We start from the raw sequence: 22093 nt of genomic DNA, 5'->3' as shown, positions 1-22093 counted from the left end.
AATCAGAGAAAGAACTGGAAGAGCTTGAAGGGGCTCGAGACCCCAAAAGTACAACAATGTCAAGCAACCAGAGCTTCCAGGGACTAAGCCACTACCTAAATACTATACATGGACTGACCCTGGACTCTGACCCCATAGGTAGCAATGAATATCCTAGTAAGAGCACCAGTGGAAGGGGAAGCCCTGGGTCCTGCTAAGACTGAACCCCCAGTGAACTAGACTATGGGGGGAGGGCGGCAATGGGGGGAGGGCTGGGAGGGAGACACCCATAAGGAAGGGGAGGGGGGAGGGGGATGTTTGCCCGGAAACCGGGAAAGGGAATAACACTTGAAATGTATATAAGAAATACTCAAGTTAATAAAAAAAATAATAATAAAAAGATAATAAAAAATTAAAACTAATTATAAAGATAAAAAAATATTTCAAATTAAACACAAAACCTAGTGAGGGATTTAATAAACCCTTGTGGTTATTGGCCTACTTTGTACCAACATGCTTCCTGCTATACTTTAATTCATTTACTCTGCATGTGCTTGTGCATGTGTGTGTGCGTGTGTGTGTGCGTATATGTGTTGCACGTGTGCATTTGTGTGTGTGTGTATGTGTGTACGTATGCCTGTGTATGTGCACATGCGTGTGTGTGCATGTGTGCATGCGTGCACACAACTTAGGAGCTGGAGGAAAGATGAGCATCCCAGCATTCACTTTCTATGTGTGCTCTGGGAATCAAACCTAGAGTCACCACATCTGCAGAGTTAAGTCCCACATACCGAGTTATTTCCCAGGTCCATGTGTGGACGTAATAGTTCAGGCTGGCCCTAAACTCATTATATAGCTGAGGATGACCTAAAACTCCTGATCTATGTACCGTCCCTGGTCTACATGGTGGTGGAGAGGCTGGATCCGGGGCTTCTCACATTCTAAGGCAAGCACTCTGCTGTCTGAGCTATATCCTCGGTTGCCATTTTATGTCTAAAAAAACTTTCCCCCAATCATCAGCTTTGTTGTCTAGGGAAACAAACAAACAAACAAACAAGCCTTCAGAAGCCATGCAGGCCTGTCTTAGGGACAATTTAAACTTCCCCAAGGAAGTCCCCACTCCAGCCCGCCAAATACATGTCAAACATTGTTTACATTATCGGGGTGCTCTGGGGGCTCCATACTTTCCACCATTTTATTAAAGTATATCACAACTACAGCCATGTCTCTGTATGTCGGGGCAGGCCTGCCTTCCTCCCACAAAGGGGAGCCGCCTTGATGCTGACAGATTCCCACCGAGCTTTTAGAGATTCAAGTGTCGTAGTTGACTGAAAGATTCCGGAGAAGATTTCATTTTGCCTACCTCTTCGGGCCTTTCCAAATAAGTCCACAAGAGAATGTTAGTAGCGCCTCTTTGGTCCTTAGTAGTCGGCATTTTAACCAGAAGCACGCAAGCTTTAAGCTTAAGGAGCTGGCGGCAGGCAAGAACATCTAGCAGGAACCCGATAGCAGCCATGTGCATTTTGCCTACGGTTACCATCCACTTTATAGCAATTGACATGATCTCCACTTACAAGTCAGACGTTTCCAATGTACACGTGCAACTTTGAAAAAAAAAGAGGGAGTGTCAAAAAAAGCTAAGAAATCAGGTTTATACTTAGTGAAAACATCACACAGCTGTCTGAGACCCTCGCTGGCCCACAGCTGGCTGTTCACTATGCTCTCATCAGTACAGATGGCGGTCATGTGAACAAATAAAGTGAAATGGAATTAAACGTTTGCACAGTGATGCTAGGTGTGGCGGGCACATCCCTTTAGTCCCAGAACTTGGGAGGCAAAGCAGGTGGATCGTCCTGTCCTGGTTTACACTGAGTTCTAGGACAGCGAGGGCTACGTGAGAGTAACTCTGTCTCAAAACACAACAGGAAACATATTTGCATATTCAGTCACAGTAGCCACATTCATATATTTGACAGCCATCTTGTGGCAAATGCTGTGTTCACAGTACAGCCACAGAACCTGTCCATCATCCCAGACAGTTCTACTTGGCAGCGCTAGTGAGAACGGCACTCACACCTCAACTGCTACTCACCTGGCTTTGCAGCCAAAGGCTCAGCTTCTGCTGGTAGTGGCCTTTTGACAGGCGCCACAGAGGAGCACCTAAGAAAGCAGGCCTCTTAGACGGGGCTTCCTGAACCAAGTGAGGGTTAAATAACCCTTCAGGGTTGCCCAGTTCTGTAGAGAACAAAAGCCAAAGCATAAACAGGGAGAAATGTCCAGTCTCTCTCCCTAAATGATGATGTTCCTTAATCTTTAGAAAGAACCCGAGATTTCAAGGAGCAATCTGAACTCACACCAGGCTTGGCTGAGCTGGGGAGGGTGGCCCAAGTCTTCTCAGACTGGAATAGTTCCTTAGGGGTCCAGTATAGAGCAAGACAAACTAGAGTCCAGGACCCAATCGGCTGTATCAGGTAAGACTGTCTCCCCTGACCCTTAACTTCTGACTCCTGTTTATTTTTGTGGTTGTTTGTTTGTTCATTTGTTTGAGACAAGATCTAGTTACATGCTCTAGGCTGGTCTTGATGCCACTTGTCCCAGCAGTTTTAATATTTTAAGCCATTATTCTAATAATTATACAATAACCTGAATTTTGCTTCACACCCCCAAATCCTACCCAAACCTTTAAAAAAAAGTTTGAAAAATCTCGTCTAATCCCGGTTTATCTTAGTTCTCTGCTACATCCAGCCTCCCCTTCCCACAAAGCATATATATATATATATATGTATATGTATATATATGTGTGTGTGTATATATATGTATATATATGTGTGTATGTATATATATACATATATATTATAATATACATATACTATAATATATAATATATATTATATATATATACATACATACAGGACTTATTTATTTTCTTAGGTGGTATTGGTGCACACGCCTTTAATCCCAGCGCTCAGGAGGCAGAGGCAGGAGGATCTCTGAGTTTGAGGACAATCTGGTATATAGAGTAAATTCCAGGACAGCCAGGGGTACACAGAGAAACCCTATCTGGAAAAGCCAAAACAAAAAAAGTTTCAGTTATTCTATGTGTAAGAACCTTTTTGCCTGCATGTATGTGCTCACAGCATTTGTGCCTGGTGTCCATGGACCTCAGAACAGGGTGTCTATAGTAGAAACTTATGGGTTCTTTAGAAAAGTCGGTTGAGTTGGAAGGTGTTTTGCTGGACAAACACGTGAAGGAACATTTCCCTGAAGCAGACACAGGAGGAGGGATGTTCTGCTAAAGCAAGTGTGTGAAAGGACAGGTGATGAAGAATTCTTTGCTAAGGACACGCATGTTTTAGTCCGCCTTATATTGAGTAGTTGAGCATCCTGGAAGTCCTCTGCTCATCATAACCTGCACAGGTCCCTTTGTGGCTTTTGCCAAGGATCCTGAAACATCTAGACATCTGGGGCAGCATGCGAGGGCTTCCTTTTAATAAGGACAAGGATAGGAAGCACATCAAAGAGCCTCACAAACCTCCATTACCTCCTTCACGTCACTCAGGAACAGACAGTGGCCACACATAGGGGTTGGTGCAGAAAGCCAGCCAGGACTGACTTGATGCTGGAACGTATGTGGTTAGACTTCAGATAGACCTCCTCCGAGAAGGAAGAGATGGGTCTGAGAAACCCTTCTGCACAACAGGATCAGATTGTGGTGGAGTCCATGCCTCTGGTTTCCAGTCATGACAGCTTTTTGAGTCCTTGTGTTAGACCAATCTGGAGCAGACATATCAGAAAAGAGAATGGCAGGGTTGGAGAGATGGCTCCATGCCTAAGAGGACCCGCTGCTGCTCTTACAATAGACCCAGAGTGGGTACCCAGCATGCACATGGTGTCTAACCACTGTCAGTAACTCCAGTTCCACGGGATCAGATGCCTTCTTCTAACACCTCAGTGAGCACCAGAACACACACGGTGCACATACATACTTGCATGTCTGCAAAACACTCATGCACAAATAAAATTGATAAGGCCTCAAAAAAAGCTACAATAATATCACTTTGGAAGACAGCGATCATTCAGAAATAACGGCCCTAAAAATATTGAATTTAGGGTAGGGATTATGAGAACCCAGTTTAAACAGCTCCAAGTCCACAAAGCTTAGCAGAGGGATTCCTTCAAGTTTCTGTATCACATTGAGGAGGAATCTAAAGCACAACATCTGGTCCCCCGAGAGGAGGAGACACTGCTGGGAGAAGGTCTGCTCTGCATCTCACAGACGAGTGCTGACCTGTTGTTGGGAGGGGGCCAACTTCCTGCCTGTGTCCTACAAGAAACTTGACAGACCTGGGAAATGGGCTGAGGGCCAGGTACTGGACTAGTGTCAGGGGAGGAGGCTTGCTCATAGTGGGCGTGACCTCGCCCTGATGTGAGGCAGGACCCTGCTGTCTGATGGATCCACCATCTCGCAGCCTGGAGAAGTAAAAAGAATCAAGGGTTAGCAGAAGCCTCTAGTCTAGGCCAGCGGGCCTCTCAGGCTATGCAAAAGAGGATTTCACTTCTGCTTATTCAAGAAAGCCTTCTCTCCTGTTACTGATTTCTTGAATCCAGCCTCCCTCTCTTTTGTCAGGTGAATGAGTCATTAAAGCCTTCCTGCATCCCAGCCATACCACACAGCAGCTCCTACATCCTTGAAGGGAACATGGTGGTTATTGTCTCAGCGACTCCGCTCAAAGCAATCAAACAAGAAAATTACAATTGATTGATTGATTGAATGATTGATTGACTGATTGATTGGGTTTTTGTTTGAGACAGTTTCTCTGTGTAGCCCTGGCTGTTCTGGAACTCACTCTGTGGGCCAGGTTGGCCTTGAACTCAGATCTGCCTGCCTCTGCCTCTGGGTACTTTAAGGGGCAAGCTCATCAGTGAAATTCTCTTTAAAATCCTCAAGTTTAGGAAACACGTGCACTTTTAGGCTTACAACAAACACTTAAGATTCATCCTGTACGGGTCACGTTGTAGAGAGCTCTTGCTGCCATCTTCTAGGACTTTGGTAGGAATTTGACGTTGGGCTAGGACAAGGAAGTAGGCTCAAAATGAAGACAGCTGAGGATGTGTTCTTTGTATCTTGATGAGTCTTGTTAAGACCCTGAATACAGTAATCGTGGGAACTTTGTTTATGCCTTGTTTGTTCCTTAACGACTCTGCTTATGCCTTAGGACTGACCATATTCTTTGTATGTACCTAGAATGATATCAGAGCAGACTGGGAAAAAAATAAACCCGCTTTAGTTCAGATTCAGAACTGGCTGGAGTCATGTTATAGTGTTGTCTAAACATCTTTTTCTTTTCAGTCCTCCCTCCCTCCCTCTCTTGGGACCCTGTTGACTGACTGACTAAGCTGGCTTGGTTATCATGTCAACTTAAAAAAAAATGAAGTCCAAAGCCAGCGGGGAGGGAATCCCATCTGTGTCGACTACAGACGGAGTTGTTATACTTACCAAAACTTTGGCTCGACATGTAAGATAGAAGTAGAGGAGAACGCTGGGGAATGGAAGGGTTTAGACATGATGGAGATGGCTGTTTTAGTGGCTGATGGGGTAATATTGAAAGGTAGAAGTTTTAAGGTTGCCCCTAGACAAAAGTTTAGAGCAGAAGAAAGAAACTGGTCGAGCCCTGGAACTGCGATTACACCAGCCAGTTTGACAACTCTCTCCCAGGAACTAGCTGACCATAAAGTTAGATTAAAATCTTAAAGAACAATCTTGAGAAACAGAAAGCTTCTCCCAGGAACTGGTGGACCATAAAGTTAAACAATCTTGAGAAACAGGAAGCTCCTCCTTGTGATTTTTCACTGGTATTCTTGACATTTTCCAATGACGCCCTCCCTACCCACTTGGGTTGTGGTTTCTTCCTTTAAATTCCCCTTCTCTTAGCTACTGGGGATCGAACTCCACTGCTCCTGTGTGGGATACGAGTCTCGACCCCAGTGCACTGGTTCCTATCAATAAACCTCGTGTTTTTACAGCAAGGACGGTCTTATGTGAGTTCTTGGGGGGGTCGCATCATCCCAAGACTTGAGTGAGGGTCTCCCTGCTCCGGGGGTCTTTCAACATCATCAACAGTCTTACCCAGTCTTGGATCCTCCATACTGTAACACTGACCAGCTCAGATTGAAACCGAGACCTGCACTAAAAGAGGAAGTTCATAACTGATTCTATAAGCCTGATTAGAAGCCCATGGTGCTGGCTGGAGGCTACAGGCCTTAGGATGAATGGCTGCTGCCTTGCTAAGTGGCCATGCTGTCCAACACCTTCTAAATATTACATTCGTACTCGGAGTTGGTGCTGCCCTCAGTCTGTAGCCAACGCCACAGCTCAAAACTGCTGAAGGCGCTCAGCATCTGTGAGTGCTCAGCCTTCCAACCACCCCTCGGGCTAAGGGAGAATCACGGAAGACGGGCAGGAGGTAAGAACCAGAGGTCAGGAAGCGATGTGAAATGCTGTCTTCTGGGCACCACATGGCCTTTGCGCTCACACATGCGTAGTAGCTGTCGTTACCCAAACAAGACTGGACCTGACATTATTCTACCGTGGTTTGAGGAGAGCCTCATGAGGCCCCACACCTCCCTGAGGAGCTATGGGCAGTTAATGGCTGCTGGGGTGGGGGGGGGTGATAAATTATTTTATGTTAGTAGCATGGCTGCTAGTGAGTTGCTCAGGCTCCGGTAAATAGCCCCCCATTCGTGCTTATGCAAGCAGCCCCAATTAAACTCAGCAGAGCACAAAAACCAGTCCTGAAAGGAAGGGGACGTGTTGTGAGGCAGGAGGAGTTCAGTAGGAGGCAAGGGTAGGAGAGGGCAATGGGGTGTATATGATCAAAACCCACTGTGCACACGCATGGAATTAGCTAGGAAAAAAATTAACAAGTATACTTTAGGGCCAGCACTAGCTCGGCCAGTAAAGATGTTTGCTGTCAAGCCTGACGACTTGAGTTTAACTCCGTACATCCACATGGTGGGGGAAACAAAAAACAAAAAAACCCCACAAGTTGTCTTCTAATCCATGCCTGTTCGCACGCACGATAAAAATAAATGTAAAGAAATTTACCAGGGCTGGGGATTTAGCTCAGTGGTAGAGCACTTGCCTAGCAAGCACAAGGCCCTGGGTTCGGTCCCCAGCTCCGAAAAAAAAAAAAAAAAAAAAAAAGAATAAGAGTGTCTCTGTCTGAAATCTATGCAGAACAGTTACTTCTTTATTACACTCCCACACCAGTATATTCTCTCTGTGAATGAAAACACACAGTTTCCTTGTACACATGGGTTTGTAGGAAAAGGATGAGCCTTTGAGTTTAGAACACAGAAAGGAAGTGGCGATGCCCCAACCTTGCAGTTGTTCTTTCCTGACTTTTTTTTTCTTTTTTCTTTTTTTTTCAGAGCTGGGGACCGAACCCAGGGCCTTGTGCTTGCTAGGCAAGCGCTCTACCACTGAGCTAAATCTCCAACCCCTCTTTCCTGACTGTTAAGTAGTCTGTGAGCAGGTCCAGCTCTTCCTGGTACAAAGGCTTGCCCTCGCTTGACAGGCAAAGATGACAAGGGCCAGATGAAACAGAGTAACTGGCCAGGGGCTTGTGGGCCAGGAAGTCATCTGCCAGCTTAGATGCTTTCTGAGAAAGTCTAGCACTGTTTTCAGCCAAAAATCTCTTCAATTCTTTGGCCACCGGCAGCAGAGTATCCTCCAGTGTACTAGAGACAGGAGTATGCTGTTTTATCATACAGATCCCTCTCCCCAAACCCCGCCCTCCAAAGAGAGACTATTTCTTTAAAAAAAAAATCTATTGGGGGCTGGAGAGATGGCTCAGTGGTTAAGAGCACTGACTGCTCTTCCTGAGGTCCTGAGTTCAATTCCCAGCAACCACATGGTGGCTCACAACCATCTGAAATGAGATCTGATGCCCTCTTCTGGTGTGTGTGAAAAAAGCTAGTGTACTCATATAAATAAAATAAATACCGTCCCCCCTAAAAATTATTGGTTCTTTGTGAATTTCAAATCACCCCAATCCCACTAATCTCCCCGCCCCTTGGTATCCACCCCTCACAAAAATAAATAAGATAGAATAAAAAAAATCTTGTCATAAAAGCTGTAATGTGTCACAGTATACAGTATACCTTTTTGCCCATACATCTTTACTTGCAAATGTTCATTGCAGTAGATCTGTTTCAAGTCCTCTGGCTTCTGCGACACTATCAATACTGGATCCTCATGAGGACTCCTCTTGGATATCCTGTTGATGCCCTGTGTCACGGAGATCCTGCAGTTTTGGATCTGCAGGACCAACCCTTTCACTCACTGCAGCAGACCACAAATGCGGTAGATGTTGGGGTGGGCCAACTCAAAGCCCTACATCTGGGCCTGGGAAATAGGTGAGTTGGTTTGCCCGCAAGCTCTCTAGGCTAGGTTACCCAGTGCCACAGCTTCTTCATGCCTTCCTGGCTGTAGGCAATACATGGATGTATCCAGTGTCTTTTAGATCTGTCAGGGGAAGATGACTTCATGACAGTTTACTCTTAAATGGAGCCCCTCCCATGCCTGGCCTGCCATGTGTCACTGTGTGCAAACCAATTCCAAGCCCTGGGCTCTTCAGAGCTGTGAGGACCACGATCATGTTCGACTACACCTTATACTAGGCTTATTAAGGTTATGACATTTAGTCTTTAAGCTTTAAACTTCACAGTGTGATTACGTTAAATAGTTGTCTTGGCGCAGAACCTGCATACTTCAGTGCATACGGTATGCAGAGTAGGAAACAAACTTGCTATAAGATCAGGAAAGAGAACAGACATGACTGCTTTTACTAACCAGACACAGCTTATCAGAGAAAACAGTGTTTTAGTTTCTCTGTGTGTTTGTTTTGGGGTGCCTTTTTGTTTTTTGTTTTTTGTTTGTTTGTTTGTTGTTTGGTTGTTTGGTTGGTTTTTCAAGAACCAGTTTCTCCGTGTAGCCCTGGCTGTCCTGAAACTTGCTCTGTAGACCAGGCTGGCCTCAAACTCAGAGTTATGCCTGCCTCTGCCTCCCAAGTGCTGTGATTAAAGGCATGGACCACTACCCAGAAACAATGCTTTTATTTATGATCTGAATTTGGTAATTCGTGAATGATAAATATTGTCCACACTAACACTCTTCTGATCATAAAAAAATAATAAGTCACCTCCCGATTTCGCAACATGTTGAAAGCAGATTAAATGCTTTTCGAAGCAAGAGTGACTCTTTAAAAAAAAAATCACTACTGAACAAATATTCCCACCCACTTTGTAATGATTTCCTAAACGACTGTGCATGGTGTCAACACTTAAGTAACCAAGCATAATTAGTCTCTTTCACAACTGGTTCAAATTAAACTTTTCCCAGGAGACTGGGATTTGTAATTAATAAAAAAAGGTGTTCTTTTGCATTCTTAGAATTCATGTGTGACATAACTGTAGCTTTTGCCTTCTGAAGTACTCAGTATGGCAAAACCGTCATTTCTCGCACTCTCTGAGTATGACGCCGAACCAAAGCTGGCAGGTAGGCAAACGACACACCAGACCCCGGTAAGAGATGCTCAGCTTCCCAAGATGACAGAAGCAAGAGCTCATCCTTTCTCTCCCTCCAGACCCACTGTGACAGATGAATTTAGCGCATTGCCCCTGTCTGCGCTTCTCTGCCAACTCCAGAAGCTAGGGGGATGAACTAATTTTAGCTACTAGTGTTCCATGGGCTCCATTCTGTGGAAAGATCTTCTGACTTAGCAATGAGCATCTGATACTGCTAGGGCAGGTGACCAGGAGTCTGCAGGAGAAGCATGCTCGACTGTGCTAACCAGGGCACAGATGAAGCCAGGTACACAGAGCCTGGGACGCAGGAGACACAATGTATCTGGACTGAATAGAATAGCACAGGAGCCTTTGGGAAAATAAAAGGAAAAGAGAACTCATTCCATGCAGAGCCGGGCTGGGACGGGAGAGGAGGGGAGACAGGCAGAGAGAGAGAGAGAGAGAGAGAGAGAGACAGAGAGAGACAGAGAGAGACAGAGAGAGACAGAGAGAGACAGAGAGAGACAGAGACAGAGACAGAGAGACAGAGAGAGACAGAGACAGAGACAGAGAGACAGAGACAGAGACAGAGACAGAGAGACAGAGAGAGACAGAGAGAGACAGAGAGAGAGGCTCCAGTCAGGCACTTTCAACCTCTGACAACAGAGGCCAGGGTCAGGACAGGATCAGGGTCAGGAAGACCTGACCACAAGTCGGGAAGAACACGGTTCCCTTGTGCATTCAGGGAGCAGAAAGGGACTCATTTTGATCGGATGTGGTGGCTTGTGTCTTTAATCCCGGCACTCCGGAGGCAGAGGCAGTCAGATCTAGGAGTTCAAGGCCAGCCTGGCGTGCAAGGTGATGTTCAGGGCCGCCTACTCAGAACTAAGCAGTCAAGAACAAGCAACAAAGGTGGGGTTGGTTTTAATGCTTGCCCATCAATGCTAGAACAAAGAAATGGATGCGAAAGCCTAGTAAACGCATACTTTAAAAAAATAAGTTTGGGTAGTGCCCCCATGGACTGCCGCCATTTCGTTAGAGAAGCAGGGTCTGGGGAAGATACTAGGATCTGGCCTCTAGCTCTTGTCTTTCACTTTCTCATGTCATGGGTAAGTGGCTTCCTCTGACACCACTGCCAGGAGGGAGGGCCTCAGCACAGATCTAGATGAACACAAATGGAAAACTAAGAACCTGGGACCAGCAGACCTTCCGTCTTTTTAAGCTGATCACTTTTTTCCCACAGTGAGGGAAAGCGGATTGATAACAAACCCTTAGAAAAATAACGGTCTAGACACTTAACCAACAAGAATGCAAAAGCTAGTATTAAAGTTTGGCCCCAAACTCTACAAATGGCAATCCATGATATAACATAGTGATGGACTATTTTAGGCTCTTTTTTATTTGAGACAGGGTCTACTTAGAGCAGACTCCGGGCTGGACTGACCCATCCTCTGCCCCTGCCTCTACCTCTTCCTCAAGTGCAGGAACCATATAGGGGAGGGTGATGGTTTGCATATGTTTGGCCCAGGGAGTGGCACTATTAGAAGGTGTGGGCTTGTTGGAGGAAGTGCATCACTGTGGGGTGGGCTTGGAGACCCTCCTCCTAGCTGCCTGAGGATCCTTAGTCTGTTCCCAGCTTCCTTTGGGTGAAGATGTAGAACTGTCAGCCCCTCCTGCACCATTCCTGCCTGGATGCTGCCATGCTCCCACCTTGATGATAACAGACTGAACTTCTGAACCTGTAAGCCAACCCCAATGAAATGTTGTCCTTTATAAAACTTACATTGGTCATGGTGACTGTTCACAGCAATAAAACCCTAAGACAGGGAGCCGCCATAGCTGGCTGTGTGACTTTTCCACAGATATAGTCAAGTTGTTTTCAGTGACACATAGAAAAAGTACTTTGTGATATCTACAATTCTTTCTTCCTCAACTAAAAGCAGTTAGTTCAGCTACAAATATGAACCTTCAAAGTTTAAAACAAGGTTTGTTTCTAGGGACACTTTTAGAATTGACACTTACTTCTGACAGATTCACAAGGCATGGGTACAGTACAGGAGTACAATACAGGAATACAAAAAGGGGGACCATCATCTTTAACATCCCGTACTGCATGAGTGAGGTCTGATTCTGAAGCAAGGAGAATTATTTCCATTATAATACCATGATCCTGCAAGTGGTGGCCTATGGCCATTTTAACACACACACACACACACACACACACACACACACACACACACACCACAAAATAAAAATACAAGTTACCATTCAATTTAATAACAGGAAAAAAAATCAAGTGTCACCACTACATATTTAAGCAAGGAGTAAGACAATGTTTTTGTTCTACTTATGTTAATGAAGTCTAATCTTAACTGAAATCTTAAAATCCTCTATAATCTTGACTGTGTGTTTAGTTTAGTAAGGAAAGCATAGCAGGCCTGGTGGCACACACCTTTAATCCCAACACTTGAGAGGCAGGGGTAACAGGATCTCTGTGAGTTCAAGACCAGGCTGGTTTAGAGAGCGAGTTCTGTAGGACAGCCAAGGCTATACAGAGAAACCCTGTCTCGAAAAACAGAATAAGAAAGACAGCCCGAGGGTGTGCTAGTTTGGTACACAATGGGTCATGTGCTGGGTCAGTCACCTTTTTCAAAGTAGATGATGTTGTTTGATGGTGTCATGTCAACTGAGAGACCATAACAGAAGCTTAAGATTGGGTGAGAAGACTACCCAGGAAAAGGGAACAGTATTCACCTCTGTTGGCTAAGAGAGGCCCTCACGGTGGCATTTCCACTAGAAGCGTTCTTCCCTATGCAGAGGATGAGTAGCCCTGAGTCACCAGCATTCACCACCCATTACCAGCCTTGCGTCAGAACCAAGTGATATCATGTCCTTCTTCCTCAGTCTCCATCCTCAGTCAACCTCCCCACGCCTCTCAGAGTTGGTGTCATTTCAGCCTAGGACTTGTTTCGAAACCTGCAAAGCCCCGCTCGGCTACCTAACTGTAACGAGTACTCTCGGCCCTACCTCGCAAGACGTACGGTGAAAAAAAAAAAGACAGAGTACGTAAACGAAGGCCTTACCTTAACCCAGCAAAACAGGCTCTCTCCATACTGAGCTTCAAGCATCCCATTCTCTTGCCACGATAATGCACCACTGCTGAACGGTCAGTCAGCTCTCCCCTTTGCTTCTCTTCTCTCTTTGCTTGTGTTTCACTTACTAGTCCTCAACCCAGAGGCTCCAAACAAGTGACTGTCTCTGCCATCTCTTTAACTCATCTTCAAACTGTGTCAATCCACTCTTTCAGGAATATTTGGCTTATGCTAGGACAAACTCTTAGTACATTTGCTATCTCTGTTTTTCTCTCCATCTCTCTCTCAGACAACCTCATGTAGTACATGCTGGCTTAGAACTCACTGTGTAGTCAAGGATAACCTCAAATTTCTGGTCCTCCTGTCTCCATCTCCAAGTAGCAGGCTTGTAAGAGTGAGCTAGGGGTGAAACCACTCTTCTGAACCATAACCTCGGCACTACATCCACTCTCCTAGTTGGTATGTGCCTATTTTATCCTGTTAAACACCACCTCTTACCAACAGGAAGTGCTACTGAATTATGCTATCTTCCTGTGCACGGAACTTTACATGCCATAAGTCAACCAAATGCATGTTTTACAAAATTAAAGATTATTGGGATGACAGGGGGGAACCATTTTTGGCAATTCTGCAAGATATAGATGATTTCAGAAAATAAACTCCAGAACAAGTAATAGCTCATATAGCCCATGGTTCAATGTTATCACTGAAATAGTTCAAAATAGATGACATGAACTGAAAATTAAGTGTTTTGCACTAACATCACTATAAACTTTCCTGGCATTAAAGCAACAAACAGGGCAGGGCAAATAGCCTCTTTATGGGCACCAGCAGCGGCAGACACACTGTGGCTAGCATGATTCCTTGCTGCATCCACTCCAGTGTCTGATCCATGGCTAACTGCCAGACCACAGAACACCAGCCAGGAGCTAGACGACATAGGAAGAGTGGTTTCTTTTTCTTTTAAGATTTACTTATTTTATGTATGTGACTACACTATCACTGTCCTCAGACACACCAGAAGAGGGCATCAGATCCCATTACAGATGGTAGTGAGCCACCATGTGGTTGATGGGAATTGAACTCAGGACCTCTGGAAGAGCAGTCAGTGCTCTTAACCACTGAGCCATCTCTCCAGCCCCTGAAGAGTGGTTTCCAAAGGTGCTCCAGGTGGAAAGGAGAAGAGAGGCAGTCTCAGACAGCCTTCACTACAACACTGCCCTCAGTCAGTGCCAGCTGCCCGGCTCTGGAGATAGGAAGATAACAGTGTCTGGGTCAGGCTAGTCCGACAAGCAGCTGCAGTCAGTCACAGCTCTAAGTGATGATCTAAGTCAAATATTATCATTCTTGCTACAAATGCCAATAAAACTATACTAGGGGCTGTACTGTAACTCAGACAGCGTGCACGAAGCCCTGGCTTCCATCTCTAGCACCCCTAAACTGGGAATTTAAGGCACGTGTTTATAATCCCACTTGGGAAAGATCATCTCCCCTTACACTGCAAGTTTGAGGGCACTGTAAATGATATAAGGCCGTGTCAAAAGGAAAAAGGAGAAAGAAAAATAAGAAAGCCAAGCTTGCTAATCTCACCTGGGGCTTGAGCATTGTGGCTGAAACCTAAGACTAGCACTTAGGAGACTGAGGCAGGAGAGTTGCTGAAAGTTCACAGCTGGCTTGGGCTACACACTGAGACCTTCCCGCCAAAAGAGGAGGTGGCAGTGTATGGGAGTGTGCGTGTGTGCGTGTTTGTGTGTGGGTACGTGTGTGTTTAAATCTAGCCACAGTGACGGGGCCAAAGCAGAGTTGATAAACACGGAGGATGAAAACCCATGCACCCTGAGTCTTTTCCGCCTCTAGGTTCAAAATCTGTTTAAATTGCTACATAGCCAAATTAAAGCAGGGCATGTCTGGACGTCTTTCAATTAAAGAGAAATCCCATCATCAACTGTGAAAGGAATGTCCCTCTCCACACTGTGACTGACCTCATTTCTTCTAGCACACTGTCTCTCAAGGTCCAACACAAATGCCCTACAAATGAGCCATCTATAATTTTGCTTTTGAATAGTAAATAAAAGTTCTGCGTTTCTTTGAGATTGCAGCAGTAAAAAAGGAAAAGAAAGAAAGAAAGGACAGAAGGAAGGAAGGAAGGAAGGAAGGAAGGAAGGAAGAAAGAATAAAAGAATAAAAGAAAAAGATGCATGACCCTAACTAACTAATCCTACCTCATGGGAAACAGAGGCAGGAAGACCTCTGATCTGGAGGTTAACATGGTCTACATAGCCAGTTCCAGGACAGTGTTCCTACATAGCCAGACTTTGTCTCAGAGAATACAGAAATGTGAGGCAGCCAACGTTGCCTTAACATAGTCGTGTTTCACATAGCCTGGTACCTACAGTAGGATTTTGTCTATTGCAACAGACTCTTCATATTGCTTACTGAATGAAGGCAACACGTGAACAGCCTTCAAGCCAACCATCTGTCTACCGGTCAGACTCTGTCAAACACTACAAAATCAGATATAAGCCACAGGCCATTCATGAAATCACTGTATTCAAGATATGGACAGAAGAAAATTGAAAAACCATAGAAAAGGCCAATGTATGAGACAGACACAGCCTCAAAGGGGGGAAATGAAAGCAATGAGGAAAATTCGAGTGAGACAAGACTCTGGAGATGAAGCCAGTTAAATGGACAGTGACATTAAAGCAGTGTCCCTAATGCTGACTCAAGGATGAACACTTAAATCGTAATGTGATACAACTCATTAGGTAAGCTAAAAAAAATGAAGTCACCTCTGGTTTTTGTCCTCAGAGGTAACAATAGCGCTATCCACAGGTTTCCTTCTCATGCTTTCTGAAGTGCTTGGTAGAGTTCCTGGAAGAGCTCCTCCCTCTGGACTTCTCCAACATCAGCAAGATCTGAAAAACAGGTACACTGGGGCTTCCCTACTTGTTCGTCTCCCTCATGGAGGCTCATCAGGGTGGCCTTACAAAAGCAAAACACAGTTCTTCAATGACAGTCAGAAACTGCAAACGGTCTTGAGACAATCCTTACCTAGCTCAAAGCATTGTGCATGGTTATCTCCATCCCTCTTTGAATCATCAACCACAATCCCCCCGGAACTCTTCAGTATTGTTGGAGTACGAAAATATCTTCTCGCATTGTCCGGATGCTTTCCCTCTGAACATGCCCCACAACATGAAAACCAAGCATCAGATCACCCAGTGCAAGCCGTGGACCTAAGACAGAGAATGCTTAGAAACGCTACCCTGGAGTCTGTTCTCGTTTCAGAGTACCTTGCGAATTTAAGCGCTTCTGACATTTCTGATTCATTTGTTCTCATCTGCTACAATAAAAAAAAAAATGTTAAATGGAGTCTCTATCCTCGTTATATCAGATGCAAATCACAAGACAAACAGATTGATTCATGCTGAAGTCAGCGTCAAGTCAGAAGGACAGGAAATATTTTCATAAAAATATTCATCTATGAGGAAAGATGCTCAATTAGATACATTTTAAGGGTCTTTGTTAGATGCAGGCAAAACACAACTCCTTGAGCTCTGCTCCCTTGGGTAAGTTATTTCCCCTTGTTAAAGCGTGCAAAAGAGTGCACAGATGCTGGGTAATCTGCTAGTCATCCAAAGGGTTCCTGTTTGCTGTGATTTAACAGAGGAAAAAGGGAATCAGACGCACTGTGTGTTGAGGGAATTTCCGACCCCAATAAGCCCATATAAAAAAACACATAATCTGGGCTGGAGAGATGGCTCAGAGGTTAAGAGCACTGGCTGCTCTTCCAGAGGTCCTGAGTTCAAATCCCAGCAACCACACCATGGCTCACAACCATCTGTAATGAAGTCTGGTGCCCTCTTCTGGCCTGCAGTCAGAACACTGTACATAATTAGTAAGTAAATAATCTTTAACAAAACACATAATCCAGTTATTATAAGCTAAGCCTAGATCAGGCAGATCTAACACTCTGCTAACTTATTCCCTAGCTACCAGTAACCCTTTGTTACTTTGTTACTCTTGGTCACATGACTGTGCTCCATCATGGCCGCCTCCTCCTCCTCTTCCTCCTCCTCCTTTTCCTCCTCTTCAGTTCTCTCTCCCCTTCTCGTCTTCCCCACTCTGCAACCTCCAGCCCCACCTTTCTCCTCCACTGCCCCATCACAGGTTCTAGCCTTTATTGACCAGTTAAAATGGGGGAAAGGGCTCGCATCTACCATGAGATCACCCAAATACGTGGAGGGGGCCAACCTCTTTGAGGAAGCAAAATTAACATCAGAATTCAACACCTAAATCAGGCATTTTTATGCTTGGCTCCCCAGTATCTAGATAGCAATGTTTTTGTCCACAAGGAATGTCCTGCTGGAGAGAGACACTCAGCAGGCTGCAGTTAGCTGTGCCCTCCCGCACATGGCAGCACAGGGCAGAGTGGCACAGGGTACACTCTGCCAAACTGACTGTTCAGTGTGCTGCCATCAAGCGACCATCCCTCCGCATCTCCCCTTAGGTTTTGGGTAAGGTTCTTACCATCTACTCACACACTAGACATAACTATGTGAAGCATTTGCCTGAGTCTGAGACTCCCCCTACTTCCTGGAGGAACCTGTATTCCGCCCAGTGTCCCCTCAGCCAGGCAGAAGCTGCAGCTTTGCAGGCTATCTTAGATGAGTCTGAGACTTACCAGGAGAAGGGTTCATCACCGCCCTCACTTCCATTTGGCTGTTTTTCAGTTTGCTCTGAGGTAGGATCACACTGGCCCCTAACTTGCTCTGTAGCTAAGGATGACCCGAACTGACCTCTCTTCAACGCCCCAAGGGCTGGGGTTAGTGGTGTGCACCTACAGACCCAGCTAAATTCCTTCCTTCTAAAATGGAGACTGTTAACAGAGCCTGTCTGCGGACTCCAAGAGCTAACAGGGCAAAGCCCAAAGAACAGTGCCTGAGGCAGAGTAGCCAGCCTCTCAAGGGAAGCTGACCATTCTTATCCTTCTGCCTCTGGACTCCTTCATACCAGGGCCGGAAAACCTTTCCTTTAGAAGATTACCCAACAGTGAAGGCATTCCAGGTCTCTTTTCCAGAAAATGTTACCTGAGAGAAAATAACCCCTATTAGCAGCCACTCCCGAATTCTCTATTCCCAAGCACTTCTGCAGTTGAGGGAGCAGTTTTCAACTTTGAATTATTAATTTAATGTCATGAAACCCATCTTTAATGGGGGCAGAAGGGAAGCCTTGTCAGGGTTCATACACATAAAAGTCAATTCAAATACAGTTCAAGGAGAATTGCTCTTATCAAAACTACGTAGAAAGATCCAAGGTGAGCAGCTCAAAATGCCACGCTGGTTCACCTGCTTAGAGGCACTGTACTGCTAAGCACCCTGAGACTGGGTCGAGCATGTTTCAGGACAATAACCATATGAGTCACTAAAGCCACTGAAGAAAGCAAGAGGACACAGTGCCCTGGCTGCGAGGCTCAGACAAGGGGAACACTTGAGCCTAAGACTTCAAAGCCAACCTAGGAAATAAAGAAAAATGTTATTTAAGGCCAGGCATGGTAGATGCATTCCTTTAAGACCAGCACTTGGAAGGCAGAGGTAGGTGGATCTCTGAATTTGAGGTCAGTCCGATCTACAGAGTGAATTCCAGGACAGCCAGGACTATGTAGAGAAACCCTGCTTCAAGCAAACAAACCCCCAAACCTGGGACTGTCTAAACAAAAATTTTCACTTAAATGTGTTATGCTTTTATATGTCTACCCATTCCTCAGCTTAAAACAAAACAAAACAATTTTTCTTATATGTACAGGTGTTTTGCCTTCGAGAATGTCCGTGTACCATGTGCATGTGTGATGCCCACAGAGGCCAGAAGAGAGTTGGAACTGGAGTTAGCTACATCATGTAGGTACTGGGAATCAAACGTGGATCCCCTCTGAAAGCGTGTCCGTGTTCTTAGCTGCTGGCTGAGCCATCTCTCTAGCCCCCTCTTTTAAAAACAACTAATATTTCTATTTGGTTCTAAAGTCCTAATTTGTCTCGCAGTGAAATGGTTTTTTTGAGCAGATAACAGTACTTAGACAGTAGCAAGAAGGGCCATGTAGGAGAGAGCCAAAGGCCTGCTGGAGAAACTAAGATCTCAGATGGCTGAGAAACACCACAAAGACTTGGTGGTGGAGGGCCCTTCTGGTCATAGGTGTACTTCAGTTAAGAGTCCAAATGACTATGGAAAGGTAAAAGTTAAAGCAGAGTGGTTAATATGATCAACTTGACCCAAGGGACTTTCCCAAAGCAAATATTAATAGCACCAATTTCAGCAAACACCTAGATCCGCACAGTGAGAACCCATTTGCATTACTACTAAAGCTTTTAGTAAATTGAGCCACAACAATAAAACCTTACCTTAGCTTGTCTTCATGCTCCTCTAAGTAGCCCTCTTGGGGAGAATGAGAAGCTGGCAGAAAAGATTTAGATGGCTTACTGCTAAAAAACAACAAAGACGAATTACACTCAAGAAGAAATTATTTCCCATCGTTCGTACATTAGTTTCCACCGTTCTGGTACACTCGAAGGTGATTAAGCCTTCAGTAAAACTGGATTTCAAAACTCAAACAATGGCTCTTTTTTTTTTTTCTTCAGGAAATCTCTGTCAGAAGCTCCACTTTATTCCTTAATACCTGCTTCTATTTTGGCTTGGTGTGTTTGTTCGACTGCTTCTGTGAAGTTGGCGACAGAACATGTATCTAGTGCAGAAGACACCTCTACGACCCACCCACAGAAGAGGCTTCTGCTAAGTCTGATCTGCCCGAGTGATCAAACACACAAGTCAACATGCCATGCTAGAAGATTCTGCAGTCATCAGTTATAAAAACGAGAACCACTGGCTCTGTTTTGAGCTTCTTTTTGATGGGTACTCCACCAGCACCATCCAGTTTCCAAGGATTTGCTGCCACTTGGACTTCAGTTGACAGACACTTCTTGAAGTCCCTGGTTTGCACGCATCAACTCCAGTGTAAACCGCCCTCCACTAAAGCTCCCATTGTGTTCGCACTCCAAATACCCTTTGACCCACACAGGCCGCCTCATTGAAGAGGTGCGCGATTAAAATACGTGGAACCTAAGACACAAAGAAAACTCAAACGTTAGAGGAAATGCTTGCTGCAAGTTGCCAGCTGACAGAAACAAGGGCTTTGACAAGATGTCACAAATTGGGACGGAGAGGGTTAAAAGAGGTAGTAAGAAAGCCTTTGGCTTCCAAAAAGGATGAGGGCAGATGCTCTGTTAGATCTTCTTCTCCATGCTCCTCGCCAAGTTTGAAGGCCACGGAAAGGAGTAAGCAGATGGTTCGATGTGAGCAAGTCAAAAGGAAGTTGCTTTTGCCTCACTCGGCTTCCTAGCAACTAAATCGAATGATGCCAAGAAAGCCAGCCGGCTCTAAGGAGCAGCACCGCAGGGGATTGGAAACCCAGCGGTCCGGCAGTGTTGCCGGAATGATCGGCCAACCCCAATAAGCCCATATAAAAGACACACAACCCAGTTATTATAACTGTAAGCTATATGCCCAGATTGAACAAATCTGAAACTATACTAACTTATGCCCCAGCTATACCTGGGCACATGCTTCTGGTCCATCATGGTTTCCTCCTCCTCTCCTTCAGTCCTCTCTCCTTCCCCTCAGTAAAACCTCCAGTTCCACCTTTCCTCTCCACTGCCTTCATTGACCAGTTTAAATGGGGGAGAAGGTTCACAGGAGATCTGATGGGGGAGCCATGGTGAGGTGGGAAGGGGAGGGCACCCCCTCTTGTGGAAGCAGAATTAACATCAGAATACAAACAGCACCAGGAACAACCCACAACAGGGCAGAGCAGGAAAAGCCTTAAGACACCTCCACCTGACAAAACAAATCCTTTGCCTACCAATACCCACCCTCCCCACTTTTCTGTAGCTCCAGTTCCAGACGACACGCTGGTGCGGAGGGTACCTTTCAAACTCCATTGACATCAGTTGAGCAGACAGGCACAACTATCAAAAAATAACTCCCGGGGTTGGGGATTTAGCTCAGTGGTAGAGCGCTTGCCTAGCAAGGGCAAGGCCCTGGGTTCGGTCTCCAGCTCCAAAAAAAAAAGAAAAGAAAAGAAAAAATAACTCCCCACTTCTGCATTGGAGGGAAGGTTCCACATTCTTAGCAGACCACAGCCAGCAGGACAAAGGATTCTGCAAGCCAAAAAAAAAAAAAACCAAAAAAACAAAAACAAAAACAAAAAAAAAACGAAAAAACAAACAAACAAAAAAAAAACAAAAACAAAAACAAAAAACTAGCATCGTTGCCACCCATGGTCAAATGCTACTGAGAAACTCAGGCAGTATTCACAAGCCAGGATCCCAGAAACCTAAAATCCGACCTAGTGGAGAAAGGGTGTACTCCTGAAAAAACAGACTAGGTAGCCACCAACCAGACCAGCGACTCTCCTGAACAGGTTACCTAATGGAATACCCTTGGCAGGAACTGCTTCCATGGGGACACCTTCATATACATGCTATATCCCCACTACAGTGCGAGTCATCAAACCACGTCCTGGGTATTATTAAACTTCACGTGGTCAACCTGATGGGGAGACGCCATATAACCTTTAAGACCTCAGTTTCTCTAAGTCGATTAGTGTGTAACAGGTCAAACACTGTGTGACAAAAAAGTAGAATAAATGTATTTTATTTATTTTTTATTTTATTTATTTATTTATTTATTTATTTATTTATTTATTTATTTTACAAATAGATCATCCCAGATGTTTCAATAAACAAAGATGTTTGGAGGCGTCGTATTACATCCTTGCAGCCGCCATACACGCTAGAGAATTCAGCTTCCCCACACCATTAAAGCAAGGCAAGGAAACTCGTGTCACAGGACTTCGAGTAGCTTTAAAGCCTAGATTCAGTTCCCTGTGGGGTCAGACTCTAAAAGCCTGACCCCTTTAAACCATTTTGGAAAGGTTGTTGTCTGTGCGTGTGTGAGAGCAGGTACGCCTGTGCTAACACACAGGTGAGGAGGTCAGAGGGGAACTCTAGAGTCAGTTCTGGATGTTTCCGATGCTCTCGTACTCTGTGTGAGCTGGCCTTCAAGTGTCTAGCTGATGTTCCTGTGTCCGCCTCCCACACTGACCCAGGAATGCTAAGAACACAGATGCACATGACGACCACATCCAGCTTGTGTTCACCTGGGCTCTGGGGTCAAAGTCATATTGCCAGACTTACATGGTGGATGCCTTTACCCACTAAGACAGCTCACCAGCATCCCCTACCCCAGCTCCACTGCCACCAGCGATCCAAGGCAGCATGGTGGTTTGGGATTTGTTTCTGTTTTATTTTGTTTCAAGGATAGGAGTAACAGTGAAGGGTCAAGGAAGAGGGGTGGGAAAACTTGCCATTTTAAGTTCTTTTTTTTTTTTTTTTTTTTTTTTT

The 22093-nt window shown here is 45.2% G+C and overlaps 1 protein-coding gene across 1 annotated transcript; it reads right to left on the bottom strand.

Moving 5' to 3' along the window:
- Positions 1 to 2056: 2056 nt before the first annotated feature.
- LOC147999359 (uncharacterized) lies at positions 2057 to 21872 on the bottom strand. Its single transcript, XM_087596691.1, has 6 exons — positions 21850 to 21872; positions 19037 to 19117; positions 11610 to 11741; positions 7480 to 7719; positions 4268 to 4449; positions 2057 to 2214 (listed from the first exon to the last, which is right to left on the bottom strand). The coding sequence occupies exons 1-6, from the start codon at positions 21870 to 21872 to the stop codon at positions 2057 to 2059; spliced, it is 816 nt and encodes a 271-aa protein (XP_087452817.1).
- Between the last annotated feature and the right edge of the window lie 221 nt (positions 21873 to 22093).

This window comes from Rattus norvegicus, chromosome 19, assembly GCF_021556685.1.
Source record: "Rattus norvegicus strain SHRSP/BbbUtx chromosome 19, alternate assembly SHRSP_T2T, whole genome shotgun sequence".
Lineage (NCBI taxonomy): Eukaryota > Metazoa > Chordata > Mammalia > Rodentia > Muridae > Rattus > Rattus norvegicus.
This window is presented reverse-complemented; position numbering and strand designations above follow the sequence as displayed.